General features: G+C 35.7%; 1 protein-coding gene across 5 annotated transcripts; it reads left to right on the top strand.

Moving 5' to 3' along the window:
- Nucleotides 1-3,451: 3,451 nt before the first annotated feature.
- On the top strand, nt 3,452-17,673 carry LOC105051999 (uncharacterized). Of its 5 annotated transcripts, none has more exons than XM_029266704.2 (15): nt 3,453-4,065; nt 4,249-4,334; nt 5,125-5,279; nt 5,362-5,426; nt 5,574-5,768; nt 5,871-5,925; nt 7,418-7,681; nt 7,814-7,947; nt 9,745-9,934; nt 10,103-10,153; nt 10,316-10,495; nt 13,149-13,407; nt 13,481-13,686; nt 15,053-15,103; nt 17,116-17,673. In XM_029266704.2, the coding sequence occupies exons 1-15, from the start codon at nt 3,875-3,877 to the stop codon at nt 17,404-17,406; spliced, it is 2,373 nt and encodes a 790-aa protein (XP_029122537.1). In that variant the 5' UTR covers nt 3,453-3,874; the 3' UTR covers nt 17,407-17,673. The 5 variants fall into 5 exon arrangements, with proteins under 5 accessions (XP_073099226.1, XP_029122537.1, XP_010930973.1 ...); XM_010932671.4 differs by having other exon boundaries at nt 10,241-10,495; nt 15,056-15,103; XM_010932670.4 differs by having other exon boundaries at nt 3,454-4,065; nt 10,241-10,495.
- The last annotated feature ends 113 nt before the right edge of the window (nt 17,674-17,786 follow it).

Here is a 17,786-nt window from a genome sequence, read left to right as displayed (position 1 = left end):
ATTTTCAAGCTTGCATCGTAGATCTCCAAAGCCTGGATTTTCTTCTTCGGTTATAGCCTTATTTCTCTGTATAAAAAAGAAAAATAAAAAAAATATGAGCTACACTAGCCCAGTAAGTAGAATCTACACTTCCTTATCGGATTCAGCATAAGTTTTTTTCATAATAATATAATATTTAAAAAATAACAGATAATACAAAATAAAATATTTCATAGAGCATATAATAAAATAAATGATAAACCAATTATGCATGATAAATCATGAATATTTTATAAATATGTTTTGAAAATATTTTTGTCATATGTCCATGTCATATTTTCAAATCTTGTCACATATATTCGTGCTATAGTTATTTTATACCCATGATAGGGCAAGTATTTTTAATCGACAAGTTCATATTTCGCATGCTAACTTTATACCCGCTGGCAGGGTCTGTATTCTTATGGATGTTAGTTTCAGATGTCGATCTTCCCCAAAAAATTCGTTCATAGCTATCTAAGAGTCTTTGAAATCATTATATTTTTTTCTTAAAACATACATATACATAGATGATAAAACTATAAAATTCATACTTCATAACCATGCTATTTTCATAAGACATATTCATGAAATCAATGTTCATAATAAAACATGCTTTTTCATATCACATATACTGATTCTTATTTTATAAAAAATATGATTTTATCAATAAAAGATTATATGCATGAAAATCATGGAGATTTAAAAATAAATAAGGAGCGTAAGATCCACTTACCTCAATCATCCTAGATCTTTAGTCTTCTTTAAATGAATCAGATAATCCTATTTAAAATATTAAATCAGGATCAATTTTTATTTTATATATTAAAAAATTAAATAATAATAAAAAATAATTGACTGAATGATCAGTCAGATAAACCCCCCAGACACTAAATCGATTTGGAGTCATAGGTCCTTAGAAGGAGAAAAGATGGCCTGATATGGGATCCATAGGTCTTCTTAGAGAGAGAAAAAAGGAGAAAGAAAATTTTAGAGAGAGAAATGGAGTGAGAAGAGAGAAAAAGAGGGAGGAAGAGGAGAGAGAGAGAAATTCTCTCTTTTTTTTCTTTTCTTTTTTTTTTTTCTTCTTCTTTTTTTTTCTTTTCTTCTTTCTCTTCCCAACCGAATAGAGGAGGGATCGAGGGGAGGAGGCTCGATGGCTCGGGCTCCAGCAAAGGGCGGCGACATAGCTAAAGGTCCGGCGATGGTGAAGGTGGCGGTGGAGCTAAAGACGGCCGGCGACGAGGTTTAGTCGACAGAGATCCGAAAATAATGAAAAATAAGAGACTTTTTCTCCGACAAAATTCAGCGACTCCGGTCGCCAGCAATCGTGCACATAGGCACGGGAAGGAAGGGAGAGAAGAGAGGAAGAGAGATCGTGGCTTACCTCGAGCTTCGGTGACCTCTCCGGCGAGAAAATGAGGCGAGCACGGTGAGGCTTCTACGAGCAAATTCCGACGATCTTCGGCGTTTCGCTCCGGGTCCCTTGGTGGGAAGAAAGAAAAGGGGTCTCCCCCTTAAATAGAGCTGAAGGGAGGAGTTTGACTCCTCCCCGACAATGTTTCCGACTCCGATTAGGAGCTGACGGAGGAAGAAGAAGATTCCTGCAGTCTTCTTCATTTTTTTTTTTTTTTAGCTTCTGAGATTTTGGACCCGATCCAAGGCCAAATGGACCGAGTATTACATACGGTGTTCTTAAATCTTCGGATTTTACCTCTATTTTCTAGATTGATGAAATGTTAAGTAGAAAAGATGGCTTTTCTCAAAATTTTTGATGGCGTCTTCAGACTTTCCAACATTGCTATCACCCGCCGTATCTCGATTTGAAATTTTAGTCTGATTTTATTTTGAAATTCATGTAGCGATGTGCTCTTTCACGGCCTTCCCATCTAATTGACTAATCAATGTATATGTGCCGTTCATATGAGACCTTTCCTTTATTTGGCTTTTAAAATTTTTATTTAAGTATTTGCTATCGATAATATATATATATATATATATATATATATATATATATATATATATATATATATATATATATATATATATATATATATATATGTATGTATGTATGTATGTATGTATATATATATATATGTATGTGTATATATATATATATATATGTGTATATATATATATATATATATATATATATATATATATATATATATATATATATATATATATATGTATATATATATTTATTGTGTGTGTTTATAGAGATATTCTTTTTTTTACCACACTGTATTTATCATCTTTGTTTTTAATACTCATATGAGACGGTCAGAACAATCCAAAATCCAAAAACAGGTATGTGCTGACACCAATTATTTGTTGTCCACCTATTTTCCCACCTGACCAATGCCCAACATGCATCAATCTTGAACATAGGTTATATTCTCCGCATCCAATTTAGAGCCACCAGTATGAGAATTAATTTAGCTGAGCTCCAAAAGTAAATTGCTCACAAGTACAGCATATCACATGCATCAAATCAGGCCTAAGAGCAAATGGAGTTGGTTCCATGGATTTTATGTCACCACAGAATAAACCATAGAGACGAATTCATTTAGTATAACATTTATTTAGAATGTCTATATATAAACAACAGCATGAATACCAACAATCCAACATTTTGCTCAATGCATACATAAAAAGTTTGCTGAATGCGGCATACTTTGGTGATATATGCTGAGAAAAAGCATTTGGACAAGAAGATCAATTATCCTTAGCAATGTAAAGATAACTAATTATCCATAGCAGTGTAAAGAAAAATTCTGTTTTTTTTTTTTTTTTTTTGGTAACAAGAAAATATTCTGTTTTTATTAGCCATTATCTAACTCAATTATGGTATTAATCCTTTGGAAGGAATGATGTCATTTATACCACAAATCACATCGCATGATACAAATGCCCCCCTGTAGTTCTTATCCAAATACGATAACATGCTGGTCCATGCATGAATTTAACTTCAAATCATGAATTAATATGTTAGATATAAAATTGTATTAAAAAATCTATGATCAGATGAGACAACTTTGCTTTGAGAGGAACGTGATTGTTAGTGAACTTGCCCATGGCCTATTGGTTCCACCACTCTTTTATTGGACGGAGTCTCAGAGGTCTCTGATGTTGATACCCAGTACAAAGGATTCCAGAAGACAAGAACCATTCACTGGATGCCTCTAAATGGTCCGACCAGAGTCAACAACCCAACATATGACGTGGTCCCTTCTATTCTAATTATGCCACCGAGATACCTACGGTGCCACAACCCCAGCAGGTTAGATTCCGAAACTAACCTTCGAGTCTTCTAATATCACCACCGTATCCAAATGTCCACCACCTGATCTAATCATCCAGATCAATAAAAAGCAGCCAAAATTAAAATACATGTTCACTTCAGCGGTAAAGTCCTATCATTTGATTTATTAATGAAACCAAATAGACGGTTAGGATTTCGAATCCATCCATCCGTAGGTACTGTGATTTCACGGGAACCTTCGTTGGACGGTTGGGATCGAGCAATCAAATCGTACTTTTTCCACCGGCTTTCGCCGTCTCTTCCCCGTGGTCACGGGCAAAGCCATCAGTTTCGTCGCCGGAGAAGAGGAGATAAAAACCCCAGACGGTCTTTTAATCCCGATCTCTGCTTCTAATCATTGCAATCCATTGATTCGTGGCAAGATCTGGTCATTTCTCGCCGGAAATCGTCGTTCCGTTCCTCTTTCTGGCCGAGATTTATGAACGCGAGAGAGGAGATGCGGGCCTTCTGAGAGGGATTTAATCCGATTTTCCTGAAAAATTTAGGCGTAGGGATGCGAATATCTAGGAGGGCTTGGGCCGCTGATCACATATGTTTCGGCGGATGCGACGCTTCATCGGCCTGAATCCGAAGAGCCCACCACCGAAAAGACTGCTTAATGCCGGGCCTCCAACGTCGCAGCGGAGGGCTACAAGATTCAACTCTCCAAATATGTTGGAGACCGTACACGAGATCGCCATCTATATCCATCGCTTCCACAATCTTGATCTCTTTCAACAAGGGTATTCAAATCTTTAAAATTTATAGAGACTCGATATTTTTATTAGTACTAACTTTAAAGTTAAAGTCTTTTGAACTCTCGAGAAATTTCTCTCTCTTTTTTTTCTGAATCCAAGGTTATGTAAAAATGTACCTTTTCAGATATTAGAATTACTATTCCTGACAAATGTCTGTTTGGATTGCAGATGGTATCAGATAAAGATCAGTGCAAGATGGGAAGACAGTAACAGGAAATCTCCTGGTACTCCGGCAAGAGTTGTACAGTATGAAGGTACTTTTTCTCGCTGAAATACTTGAACTGGTGAAGATAAATTACAATATAGTCTGAATTATTAGATGATAAGGGGTAAGGGTTTTGTTTTCATAAGTATCATGATGCCATTTTGGGATATGAACACTACAACTGAAAGAAAAAGAAATTCAGCAGTTGTTTCTGATAGTAGGGATGTTTTTGGAATCCCAGTTGCAAGATCAAAGCTGGGCTGGAAGGATATTTACTTTGTAACTTTCTGATGTTTGTGGTAATGTGGTTCAAGTTATATCACAGAAGGAAGAAATTGGCTACATGCTTGATATCCCCACTTCGAAACCATCTTAAAATGAAACAACCTGTTGTCCTTCGTCTTATCTGCAGAATATTTGGATTGGAATGAGAAAGGCGTTATGATTTCTTTGTGTTTTGGTTTAAATGTTGCCAACTATTCTGTGAATCTTCTAAACCTGCCCTTTGCAGTCTAGACTTTAGATATAAAACTTTTGTTATTTCAACTCCATGTTATTTTGAGGGAAACAACAGCATATTCTTCTTATATGTGTTCTTACAAACATACAAACACACACTCTCACTCAAGTTATCAGACTAGTTTTATTTGTATGCAATGTGCATAATTAGCTAGTGTAGAGGTAAAATGAAAAAAAGAAGTGTCTGATTGGAAGGATTAGGGGGTTCTAGAAATTCTAACCAGTGGTTTTCTGCCTTAGTTATCTTTTACTATCTTTTACTTTTCTTCATTATTTGAACTTTAGCTAATAGATAGTGACATATTAGGTGCGTTGTGCAGCTCCTGATGTAGCCCTGGATGATATCTTTGGTGTTTGGAGGATAGATGATGCTGATCATAGTTTCTCTACACAGCCCTTCCGAGTCAAATATGCTAGACAGGATGTTCTTCTGTCTGTTATGATCTCTTTTAATTTACCTATAGGGGAAGATGAGGTTAGCATGGTTTTTCTTCTTCTTCCTGGAGCTTATATTCATTTTGCTGGTTAATAGCACTTCCATGCATTTTTATTTCCAGAGCCCATCGACGTCTGCAGTAATACTGAAATTTGAGCTCATGTATGCTCCAATATTAGAAAATGGGTGAGTGGATGGGCTTGATCACATTCTTGTGGCTTACTTGAAACGTATCTCTGTTGTTTGTCTTCTATGTATGATTAATTATATGTGTGACGGAATGCAATCATATTGTGCGATTACATCTGAATCCTTTTTTGGTTCATGTCACAGCTCTGAGATGCAGGCTTCTTTTGATGCAGTTTCAGCTGCAGTCCATGAATTCAGGATTCCCCCCAAAGGACTGCTGGGTTTGCATTCATATTGCCCTGTTCATTTTGATGCTTTCCATGCAGTGCTTGTTGACCTAAGCGTACATGTCGTTTTTCTGAAAGCGGGCACTTACACACATGCACAGAAGGTATCCAGGTTTGTGATGGTGTCAGTTTTGAACATGGATTTTCTCCCTGCAAGAACATGTTTTACATATACTTACTATATACATTGCCTTGTTGAATTTGAATGTATCAGTACTTCTCAAATGGTGGAAAATCATGCTGATGAACATTATGAAGAACCCAATCAAGTATGCATCCAAATCGAGTCTCCTTATTCTCCTATATGCCGCATGATGACTTGTACATGGAAATGCACACAACTTAACATCATTTTAATACATCATACATGTATAACAAAATTTGTAACTTGAGCATGTGTTAATTAAATTCTAGACTGTTAGTTATAAAATCCTACCTTTCGATGTGGAATTTTATGCTCACTCAAGCTTCGGTTTTGTTTGAGCCATTTTATCATATATAATATCATGCAGTTACCTTCAAAAGTGGGATTTGGGCTGCTGTTAGCATGGTCTGAATCAGTTGTGCTCTGTTTCATGAATTTAGATAGTACAAATTACAAATAGCTGTTTAGGACCATTTTTCCTTCCCTCTTTGACATCTCTTAGACCATGCCTTAACAACAGTGGGTTTCCCTGGTATATCTGCTATTCTCTGAAGAGTGGAACACAGGAAGTCAATGTGTTGATGGATTTTTTTGCTACTTTGTGAAGTTTTTCGAAGGATAAATATGAGATTATTTTTATTTGAAGGAAAAAGTAGGAGAACCTCTGTGTTGGCATCGAAATAAGTCTTTTTTTTAATTTCTATAATAAGAACAGGATTCTTGTGGATCTTAAGGATACTCCTTATCAGATTTTTTTTTTTTCAGAAAAAAAATCAATATCTGTCTTGCCTCTATATGTACGATATTCCTTTTCTTTTTTCTTCCTGCTAATAGTTTTAAGAAAAGTATATGTCAATGTTGGCCTGAAGCTCACTGACCAAATCTTAAGAAAATGTTTCTAGATAGGGGTGCCAATTTTCAATTGAGTTCTACCAACCCAACTGAACCCACCAAAATTACTGGAGTTGGGTGGGATTCTTTTTTTATTGTGTTGGTATGGGTTAGCCGAGACTGACTTAACCTGAGACTGACCTGATTAGAAATGGCTCGGGTAGGGGTTTGATCAACAACTTAATAGGTCACCACAGGTTGAATAGATCTTTAATGTCCATACAAAATCCCTAGGATAATAGCAATGGTTGAACGGGCTATGGCCTAATAAAGGATTTTTTTTTTCTGATGATAAGAAGGGTACTTAATTAATTGTTAAGAGCATAAAAAACTCCAGAAAAGAAAAGTGGAGGCAACAATATGTTTAGAATTATCATGTTTCTCTCTCCATTTCAATTTGTTCTCCTTGCATTTTCCTTCATTTGGATGTCAACATCAAGTCCCCTGTTTTTGACCATATTTTATTTTGATTTACTAAGGTATATAATAGAGAACAGAGGTGAAAATTAGGTATTATAACCATATTTTTAGGGCAAAAATGTGGTAGTTTACTTTTAGGTAAGAATGTAGTTAATCCTCCCATATTCCATCTATAACATTAATACAATAGAATGCTCCTTTTAGTTCTTTTAGATCAATTTGAGTCTTGTTATTCAAAATTAACCTGTAATGTTTTGTCTCAGTCTATGCACAATAAAAGTTAAACTTTGATATGTTTTGCGCAGATATTGGGTCAAGGTTGGATCTCAAAAGCAATTGAACTTGTCAAGCTATTATTAGCTTCCCGTGAATTACTTCTTGAAGAACTCCGAAGAATCAGCAAAGCAATTGATCAAACAGTTGAGGATTTAAATAATGCTGACTTGAATCTTGGTAGATTCGAGTCCATTAGTTCTTCAACACCAGATTCATCTACTTCCAGTTTGGACATTGCTGGAATGAAGATGGGTGTGGGGCAGTTGGTTGGCATGTTACATAATATTCTGGAGGTATCCACTTTATAACATTGTATTCTCCATTTCATTCTCTCCATGCAGAAAATTCTCTTTTTTTTAAAAAAAAAAAACTATCGGTTTTGTAATCTTCCTGATTAATTGGTAATTCTCTTTGTGCTCATGCAGAAAAAAAATGGGGTTATTGAGTTTGGAAATGATGTCATTCTCTACACCCTATCTAAGGAAGAGCTGCTGGACGTATATTTCACTGTGGGCAGCCAGCTTTCAATTATATGGAATGCATTTTTGAAGTTTCATAGGTGCAGTAGATTCTTTTAGTGACTGTTTCTTAACCGTTCTTTTCTGGAGAGTTTGTACGGAGAACTTTTTTTTCCCCCATAACAGAGTTTATTCATTGTTCTGAATGAACTTTCTGGAAGTTATAATTCTAATTTGTTATAACATGCATTTTTTTGCCAACAATACAAAACAATAGCTGGAGTTATAATGTATATTTCCTTGCTTAATTTTGTATCTGAATTCACAATTAGAACAACTTAACTACAGCACCTCTGGAAAGAAAATGTTATGAATGCTCTACCATGAAATTATGTTATTTTCCTACAAGAGTGATGACTTTTTGTTGTAGATGTCATATAAACCTGTTTGATCTATAAATCCCTTTCTGTAAGCCTCCTTTAGAAGGCATTATCTGTCTAAAATCGGAAGTTTTTGCTTGGTTTTAGTGGCTCCTAGATCATATAATCATCCCAATCCCATATTATTTCAGCTTCAATTGTAATATTGCTACTTAATGATGATATATATACATTACCACTGGAACCAGCAATTGTGTCATCTCACTTTCACAACAATTACTGTCTGATTTGCAGTCTCAAACACCAGTCTTCTGAATATGTATTGGACATGCTACATGCTCTCACAAATTGCATTATTGAAATGGTATGTCTCGTTGCATAAGATGACACAATGGAAGCTTATTTCTTCGATTAACTATATACACACGAGCATATGCACACACACCCACCACCTGCCTAGCCACCCAAAGCATACGCATACACTGCATGTTATATTCGTTGTCAAATACCCCTAAGATACTTTGTATATTTGCTTTGTAAATCGGATATGCTGATGGAGATGGTCTTAGTCTGACATTTAACATATGTAGTATAGGTATTACATTCCGTTTTATTTATATCACATATTGGTTTGGTGGAAGCACATGTCCATGTTCTGTTGTCTGATGTGAGTTATGATGTTGATCACGAGTGTTTTCCCTGTGAAGCATTCTTAAACCTATTTTATGTATTTTTTATAATACATTAGCCACTTTTCCTGTTTTGTACCATATGAAGAGCCAGTGTTTGATTTAAATTATAGTCTTTGTCCAACATCCATAACTATTCCCCATTTAGATGTTTTAATGCCAAATCTTTTTCTAGATATGATCAGTCCTGGATCCATGTGATACATGTCTAATGGTGTTCGTCTTGGACGCTTTTATGGATAATGCTCCATATAAAATGATGGATTTCATGATATGACTATTTCACACTCATATTATGACTATTTCGCACTCATATTATGCCAAATCCTCCATATTACTTGTGCCCATATGTATGACTATTCCACACATATGGATGCAGTGAGTAGCATGTACACTTAATTACATGTAGTTTTCCATGTCACGATAGGACACTTTTATAACATCATAACAAGTGAAAGAAGCTTTAACCTTTTATGTTATTTCTGGCTTTTAAGATTCTTGGTTGTTGAGAATGATCTAAGTGCTGATTTTTGTCCTGCATTAATATTTCAAGCCGATTAGAACAAACAGTATAGTCTTGACTCTCAATATTTTATAAGATTTTAAACTGCTTCTCAGTACTGTTCTGAGACTAGAAAGCTTGAATTGCTTTGTTTTCACTAGTACACTTCTGCTCATGATGCTCTTTGGTCTATGGATTGTCTTCAATTGCATGGTGACTCAAAATTTTTAGGTGCATTCATGCATAGCATATGAGAATACATCTTATTGAGTGTGGCTATGAACTTGAAACAAATTCTGATGATCGAAATTGCTCTGTTCTGCTCAGGATAAATAAGATTAGGATAATTGAATATCTATATGATGCTTGGGCTTCTGATCGAAAAGCAGAATGGTCTATATGGATGGTTCATTCGAACATTGAAATACCTCACCATTATTTGAGAAGTGGAGTGGATGATTCTTATCACCGTAATGGGCTTGGAAAAGTTGGAACTCCATGGAAATCCAGTGAGGATGTAATATGTCTCTGAGCCCCAAACTTTCCTATCAATTTCCTGACATTAAATATTAATTTATCTTCCATATTTTCAAATTTTGTAGTATTACTTTGTTAAGTATTATATGCAAGGTCATCGAACACTTATTAAATAGTTTGGTTATTTGTATATTTGCACTCCACACAGAATGCGATGGCACGAGCTGAACTGCATAGAAAAAGTATTGGACAAATGAAGGTGAGATATTGTAACGGCTGGAAATGTTTTTAATGGTTGAATCCATGTTGTTTCCTGGAGATTCTAAAAATGGTGGGCTCTCTACAGATTAACAGTCAGTCTATTCAAGACATGCAAATATTTGGTGATCCTTCTCATGTCCCTGTCATTCTTGTAGAACAGCATATCATGAATTTTCCACTGCATGGTTCTGGCAACAATTTGCCTTCACACTCCCTGAATCAGCATGACACTGCTGCAATACCTACAGAGACTGGAGAAAAGACAGCACCAAAATTTGGTTTTGGTGCTAAAAAGGGTGGTCGTATACTAAAAGTTGTTGTCTTTGTGCATGGATTTCAGGCACGTGCTCCACCTTCAATGGTCCTTTTTATTAATATGCTTCTCATATTCTAGCAGATTAATGTGTTGCATAAAATCATGGAGTTGTGTGACTCTTCAGCATATCTTGCCCTATTTATTTGACTTTGGATGGCTTTTCCAATTTATTATTGTTGCCCTTGTAGTTATCTTGTCAGTTGTATATGCATAGTATATAAAATAAAGTCATTCCTCTTTGCACTGTTTTATAGCTACTGGATTTCATGATAATTTAATTGAGTTGCCCATTGCATTCTGCATTTGCATGTGCATGACCGCTGCACTATTTTCCTATCTCGTTGTCCCTTCTGCTTGACTAATGATCTATAGCTCCTCTCCCCTGCCCCCGTGTTCTTCTGCATGCTCAGACATCTGATTTATTTGCATATAGATCTAAGATAAAATGACTTTGGAAAATCTGAATGCTTCCTTTTCTCTGATAGGTCATACCACACTTTTTTCCTTCTTGAATGGTTTCCATTATCTAATTTCTTTTCTAGTTGTCTAACACTTGATGTCTTAAGTCTTAACCCTTTGGTTGATATTCCTCTACCCGGTGTTTGACTTCTTTTTCCTAATTCTGTAGCTCCTCTCTTTTGAAGAATACCTGCATCCCTTAATGTTGTTATATTTATGTCCTTCATTGTTTTTGGCATGTCCTTTCTTTGAGAAAATGTCTTTAGTTAGTGGTCATGGCATTGTGACCTCCATAAGTTAAAGGCCTTTGCACATGACACACTTGAGAATGCTTCTTTAAGAATCAATTACATGTTAAACGTCCGCCACAATGCCGTACATATGTACATAATATTGCATTTTGTTGATGCCTTTAATGGTTTTACTTGATTTTCCAGATTTTATTGCCTGATGTCATTCTGATTTGTCTTAACCAAATAAATTCCTGAATGGAGATTTCTTCATATAATGTAACAAAGGAAATCGGCATGCCTTTCAATTCTTAGTGAACCTGCTTTAAATCAATTTATTTTGTTGATGCAGGATTATGTCATAATTGGCTATGAAAGAAGCTTATGTTCAATAAATTTCCACATCTTTATTATATTTTTTAATTGCTTTCTTGTATTTGTTGAAGTTGTAGGAAAAAAAAAGCCTTTAAGCTTTGTGAATTAGTAATGTAGATTTAAAGTTTTCAGTAATGGAAGTCTGCTCAAGAAATTTTGTTTATAAGTTATCTGTTGAAGATCAGAATGTATCTATATTCAATTTGTAATTTGTTATTTAAATCTTTGCTCTTCAGAATGGGAGTTCTGAAAGTTTTACTGGAGTAATCATGAACACATGATCTCATTGGCAGGGTTTGGATTTCATTTTTTTTTTTCACTCTACATGTCTATCCTTTGACAAGTTTGAAGTTGACTACTCCATTGTAACTACTTGATAAAAAGGCTTATGCTATTTCTCCCTTGTTTGTTGCACCTGCCCCAAAACCTCATTGAGGCAACAGCAGTGAAGAAAAAGGAATTGGGTGCAGAAGATAAGTAGTAAATATTATTAACTATTACCATCAAATATATGTCAGCTCTCTCTCTCTCTCACTATAAAAGGGTGGTTCACTGCAAGAGACTCCTGGCACTTAGGGTCTAGGGGATGGTCAACGTATGCAGCCTTATCCCATGTATGAAGAGGCTGTTTCTGTGTTTCCAACCTCTGACTCCCAGGTTATAATGGTGCGAAAACCTTACCCTTGCACTAAGGCTTACTCTCTTCTCTCTCCCTCTCACTGTTAGATTATTTAATACTGTATATAACTCTGTGTAAAAGCTGTGTGGCCTACTGATTCTCTCTTCATTGACTGCTTTTATAACTTGCCCCTGATGATTACACAATCCTAAAACACCACAGCAAAACTTGCTAAGAAGCTACAGAAATGCTTCAAGTAGTTAGTTGACAAATTCTTCATTCGCCCCCCGCCACCCCCAACCCCCCCTCTCTCTTTTTTGAATTTTGGACTGAATCAAACATGCTAGCAAAAACAGAAATGCACCATATGGAAAATTATATTTGATGTCAACTCTGACTTTTGCATAATTGTGCACTATTTCGATGCATCCCAATCTAAGACACTGTAACCTGCTTATCCAGTCTATCCATGATCAGCATTTTGTCATCACAAACACCTTCCTTCTATACCATGTAAAATGAGAGAATTACTACACACACATTTTTATGGTTCCATTTTTACCATTGACTCCCATCCAGTCAACTTGTTGAAATAGAATACTATATAAACTGTATACTGCTTAGTTATTGAATTTACTACTGTTCAGTAATGATGATTGCAAAACATATATGCGAGTGTTGGGGAGGTATTTGGAATGGTTTAATTTAACAAAGAACTATAGGATATGGTCAGAACTCAGAATCATCTGCAGGGGAGTACCAAAGATGGTGCATATGATTCAGCCTTGATAAGGTTTAATTGTGTATCTCCATATTTTGTTTCTCCCCTTTTTATTCTACTTATGCCCATGGTGTCCATGTTAAATGCGTAACTGATTATATATCTCTTCAAAGTGGTAATTTAGTGAGCTTTCTATTTGTGACATTAATGTATCCACTACATATAGTGTAGCTTACTTGACTCTTTTTTTTACTTCAATTTATGTCAAAATAGGGACACCATCTGGATTTACGGCTTGTTCGGAATCAGTGGCTTTTGATAGATCCTGGAGCCGAGTGTCTCATGTCAGAGGCTAATGAAGAAAAAACATCTGGAGATTTCAGAGAAATGGGAAGCCGGTTGGCTGAAGAAGTGACTGCATTTATTAGAAGGAAAATGGATAAGCTTTCAAGGCATGGAGGCTGCAAAGACATTAAGCTTAGCTTTGTCGGGCATTCCATTGGAAACATAATTATAAGAACTGCCTTGACAGGTATTTATTCATATTTTCTATGATTGTCCTTGCATGCTATCCATACATCATTCTAAGAGTTTTGAATTGACAGAGAGCATGATGGCACCGTTTCTAAAACACCTGCATACTTACATGTCGGTATCTGGACCGCACCTGGGATATTGGTACAGCTCAAATTCCTTGTTCAATTCTGGGTTGTGGCTACTGAAGAAACTCAAAGGAACTCAGTGCATTCATCAGCTTACTTTCAGTGACGACCCAGATCTCCAAAATACCTTTTTTTACAAGCTCTGCAAGGTAATGCATCCAGATCATTTATCAGAAGGTTGTGTTGGGATCCACAGTATGGCGCACGATGAACCAGTTTTGTAATGTTTTTGACTCACAACACCTGTGGTATTGTTGAATCTGCATTATACAAATACATAGCCGAGAATCAAACCTTAAATATTTATTTCTAGTAATGTTTACTTTCTTAAGCCACCAAACCTATAAAAGGACAATCATTTTCTTTGTCAAGAGACCATAGATACTCTTCTGATGGTGCCATTCTACTTCATCTTAATTATATTAAATGTTACCTTTAACTATATGTATCCTGAAAATTCTGTTTGAGTCAGTTGCTATAACTGTCGTTCACTGCCTCCATTTTAAAGGAGCCTTGTTTGTAATTAACTTTCTGCTCTGGCCTAATATACTTATTCTTTTTTATGGATTGTGATTTATGTGGTCTGCTCTGGCCTAATCTACTTCAATAGTGATTAGGTAGTGATTTGGTGTGTTATTTGGATTTGTTTCCCCTATTCTTTTGGGCTTATGGCAATGTTTCTAAAACTTGCAGTTTGGCCTCATACTGCTTGCTGGTCATATAGTATGACCATACCAACACATGCTACAGATCAGTAATGAAAGTTGGAAACAGGATGTAAAAACACTGTTAAGCTTGGTATTGAGTTATATTGGCTTGATCCAAGGTTGGTTCACCTATGAATCAGACTTGAGGGGCTGCCTTGTACCAATTCCTGGATGACATGGTATGTACCATCTGGTATGGGCTGCTGAACCCAGTGTTTTAGCCCTTTGCTCGGGGAATAGGAAAGATTATAATATTATATATGTTTTTTCCCCAAAAAGAGTTGGATTTGTCCTCATTATTCCACTTTTTGTGACTTGTAAACCAGAGATTTAGATGCATTTAGGGGTAGGGAACCACTACCTTCTCCCTTCAAGACTGTTGGCCGATAAAAGAGCTGCATGAACTGATCATACCTAACCTGCATCAGGGAAATGCTTAATTCTATCATTGTTGTGCTCTTGGGTGGAAAATTAATTTGTTTTCATGAAAAACCTTATTATATGATAACTGTGACTGTGGGCAGTAATTCTGTTGAAAAGATAATACTAATTTACTGAACTACCTCTCTGATATCAATCTCTCTCTTATCTCTCTTAAATTTTTTCTTCAAATCTCTTCCAACTGTTGATATGATTAGTATTCCCTGCCTCCCTGAACATGCATTTGCACACCCCTGTATACTTTTTTTATGACTAAGCAAGTTCCTATTGGAGGATTAAATATGTCGGAGTACTATTGATCTATTAGTGACTACATTATTGCTCACAAATAAAGAAAGACTGATACCTTTTGTTTATCCTTTTTCAGCAGAAGACATTAGATAATTTCAAGAACATTATCCTATTATCTTCACCACAGGTATCATTTCGTTCTTCATTAATAATAGTGACTTCTTCTTTATCTGATAGTTTTATTTTGCAGTGAGAGCTATAGGATGATTTATGATTATGCTGTTAATATCCTCTTGAAGGCATTCCATAAAGCATGGAAATATGGATACAAACCTGGAAACCTTGTTCTCTTTCCTTCCTTCTCTAATTATATTTCCTTTCCCCCTTCAGTTACCTTTTGTCATCAAGGATAAACAAATTTGGATAGGACCTACATGATTTTTCTTTAATTCCTTTTGAACTGTCTTATAATCTTTTAGTCCTTTGTTGTAAATAATCTAAATTGAATTACATATTAACAAATGCGTAAGATATTAACAAATGCATATGATTGGGCAATGTGGCATTAGCTTCTGTAGAAACTTGTATGCCTTTTACTTTCAAGGCCTGACCATGCTTTTACATGTTCACAATCTAATTAAAAGTTTGCTGTTATTTGATAGTTACTTCTTCTGTAGAGATGGCTATGTCAACAAAAACAACTGAATGCATAGATATTATGATGTTCTAGAACAACTCTAATAGATAAATTTGGAAACTTCTGCTAGAGAAAGTGTTTCTGATTCATATGAATTTGATACAGTTCTTAAGTATATCTTTATTTTTACTGTACAGTTGTGACCCTTTTTTGGTGCCTAATTATGTACATAAAAAATAATTGTACCTGTACATGTCATGTATATGAAATTGCCATGGGATTCTTACCTGGCTTACTTGGCTCCTATATGGATAATTGCACCCATGGTCTGCCATACAGCCCCATGCTGTTCTATACGGATTGTACCATATCATACCGGTATGATATCTCATACTGCATAGACACTTGGTCACTATCTTGTACCGTAGCGAACTGTATATTAATACTGTAATAGGATGGTACCAATACAGAGTCCATACCGAGACAGCGAATCTTGATTGTACCTATATATTTTTTCAGTCTATTCTACCCTATACTGATTTTATAGTGTTAAAAAAAAAAAAAGGATGTCCCGCGACCCAGTCCCCCCCCCCCCCCCCCACATTTTTAGCCTAGTAAATTGTTGTCATGTAATTAAGAAACATGAAGCATATTTAAGCATTACTAGGAATATAGTTTCAGAACAGAGATGATCTTGACATAGGGCTCATAAGGGTTTATTTTCTGATGGCAAGATATGATATGTTTTGACATGATCTATTGTTAGCTGTTACATTTATTGCACAATTCATTTTTTTGTTCTATGAATACAATTATTTTAAGCTAAAAATGTTTCTTTTTTCAATATTATAATATAAAATCAAATTATACCACATAGCCAATTCACGAAATCTATTATCAGATGTTAGAAATATTCGACATGCAACACCCAACAGACAACACAACCCTCCCTCCGCCACATGTCCCACCCCCGCCCCCCCCAAAAAAAAAAAAGAGAAAAAAAGAACCAAGACAATAAAAGTCGAGAAATTCCACCCATTCACCCTTATACCAGTGCTTGACACCAGATGTAACAGTGTCAAAGAACCATGGAAGGTAAAAGAATAGCAGATATATTGGTAGTGGAAAGAGATTCTTTTCTTTAAGATAACTTACTAATGCAGATATGGGTTGTATTTTGTTCCCTGATCATCTCAGTAAGCCACCCATTGCAAGTGTTTTTGCATTTTCTCTGCAAATCTGGATAACTTTTTTTTTTTTAAAAACTTTTTTCTTTTTTTAAATAAATGTTTTGTCTTGTGAAACTAATAAGTTTGCTGAAAAGCTGATTCTTATATTTCCAAACTTCCTGAAAAATTTTCTGTGGATAAATACAAGCAAATTGGTGCAAGAATAGTGTGATCTTGTTGCTGAGTTCGACTTTTTCCCCTTAATTTCTAAATATTATATATTCTGGTACCCTATCCTTCTCCATGAACATCTTACTGCTTATTAGCATTACCCCCCCCACTCCCCCACCCCTCCCCCTCCCCCGCCCCTACTAAATTGCCATCTCTTGCCAGGATGGTTATGTTCCTCATCATTCAGCCAGAATTGAGCAATGCCAAGCATCATCTTGGGATCACTCAAAGAAGGCACAAGTGTTCATGGAAATGTTGAACAACTGCTTGGATCAGATCCGTGCTCCCTCATCTGAAAGGCGTGCATTCATGCGCTGTGATGTGAACTTTGACCTATCTACTCAGGGGAGAAACTTGAATACCATCATTGGCCGAGCAGCACACATTGAGTTTCTGGAGGCTGACACATTTGCAAGATTCATAATGTGGTGCTATCCGGAGCCCTTCCTTTGACTGTTACCCAAATTTTTAACAGGTTGAAGCTTCCCTCTTTTGCCTGCAGCACCATTTCCATATTAACATCAGGAGTAATCCTTTACTTGCTAAGAATGAGGAGCAACAAATTCGTTAGCTATATGCTAGGAGATGAAGATAGCCTGATGCTGGAATCGAAGTGTTCATGGAAATATGTTGTAAATTTTGCAGTTGTGAAGCTTTTGAACACGGAGATCTGTAATCATTTCTTAGTTTTTAGAAATATAATTATATTATTTGTATTTATGATTTAAATCCTTTCCATGAGTATGTTTACGTCTAAGGTTGGGGCATTTAAAGTCTAGGAATGTCATATATGCTTTGCAGAATAATGAGCTAATGCTAGAATCGGCATTTCA

Source organism: Elaeis guineensis, chromosome 9 (assembly GCF_000442705.2).
Source record: "Elaeis guineensis isolate ETL-2024a chromosome 9, EG11, whole genome shotgun sequence".
NCBI classification, from domain to species: domain Eukaryota; kingdom Viridiplantae; phylum Streptophyta; class Magnoliopsida; order Arecales; family Arecaceae; genus Elaeis; species Elaeis guineensis.
This window is presented reverse-complemented; position numbering and strand designations above follow the sequence as displayed.

Bases quoted from the DNA above. Each gene is read 5' to 3' on its own strand.
- LOC105051999 (XM_010932670.4), top strand. From the start codon at position 3,875: ATGTTTCGGCGGATGCGACGCTTCATCGGCCTGAATCCGAAGAGCCCA. The intron at 5,280-5,361 runs GTTAGCATGGTT...TTTTATTTCCAG, and splicing joins TACCTATAGGGGAAGATGAG to AGCCCATCGACGTCTGCAGT. The intron at 5,427-5,573 runs GTGAGTGGATGG...TTCATGTCACAG, and splicing joins GCTCCAATATTAGAAAATGG to CTCTGAGATGCAGGCTTCTT.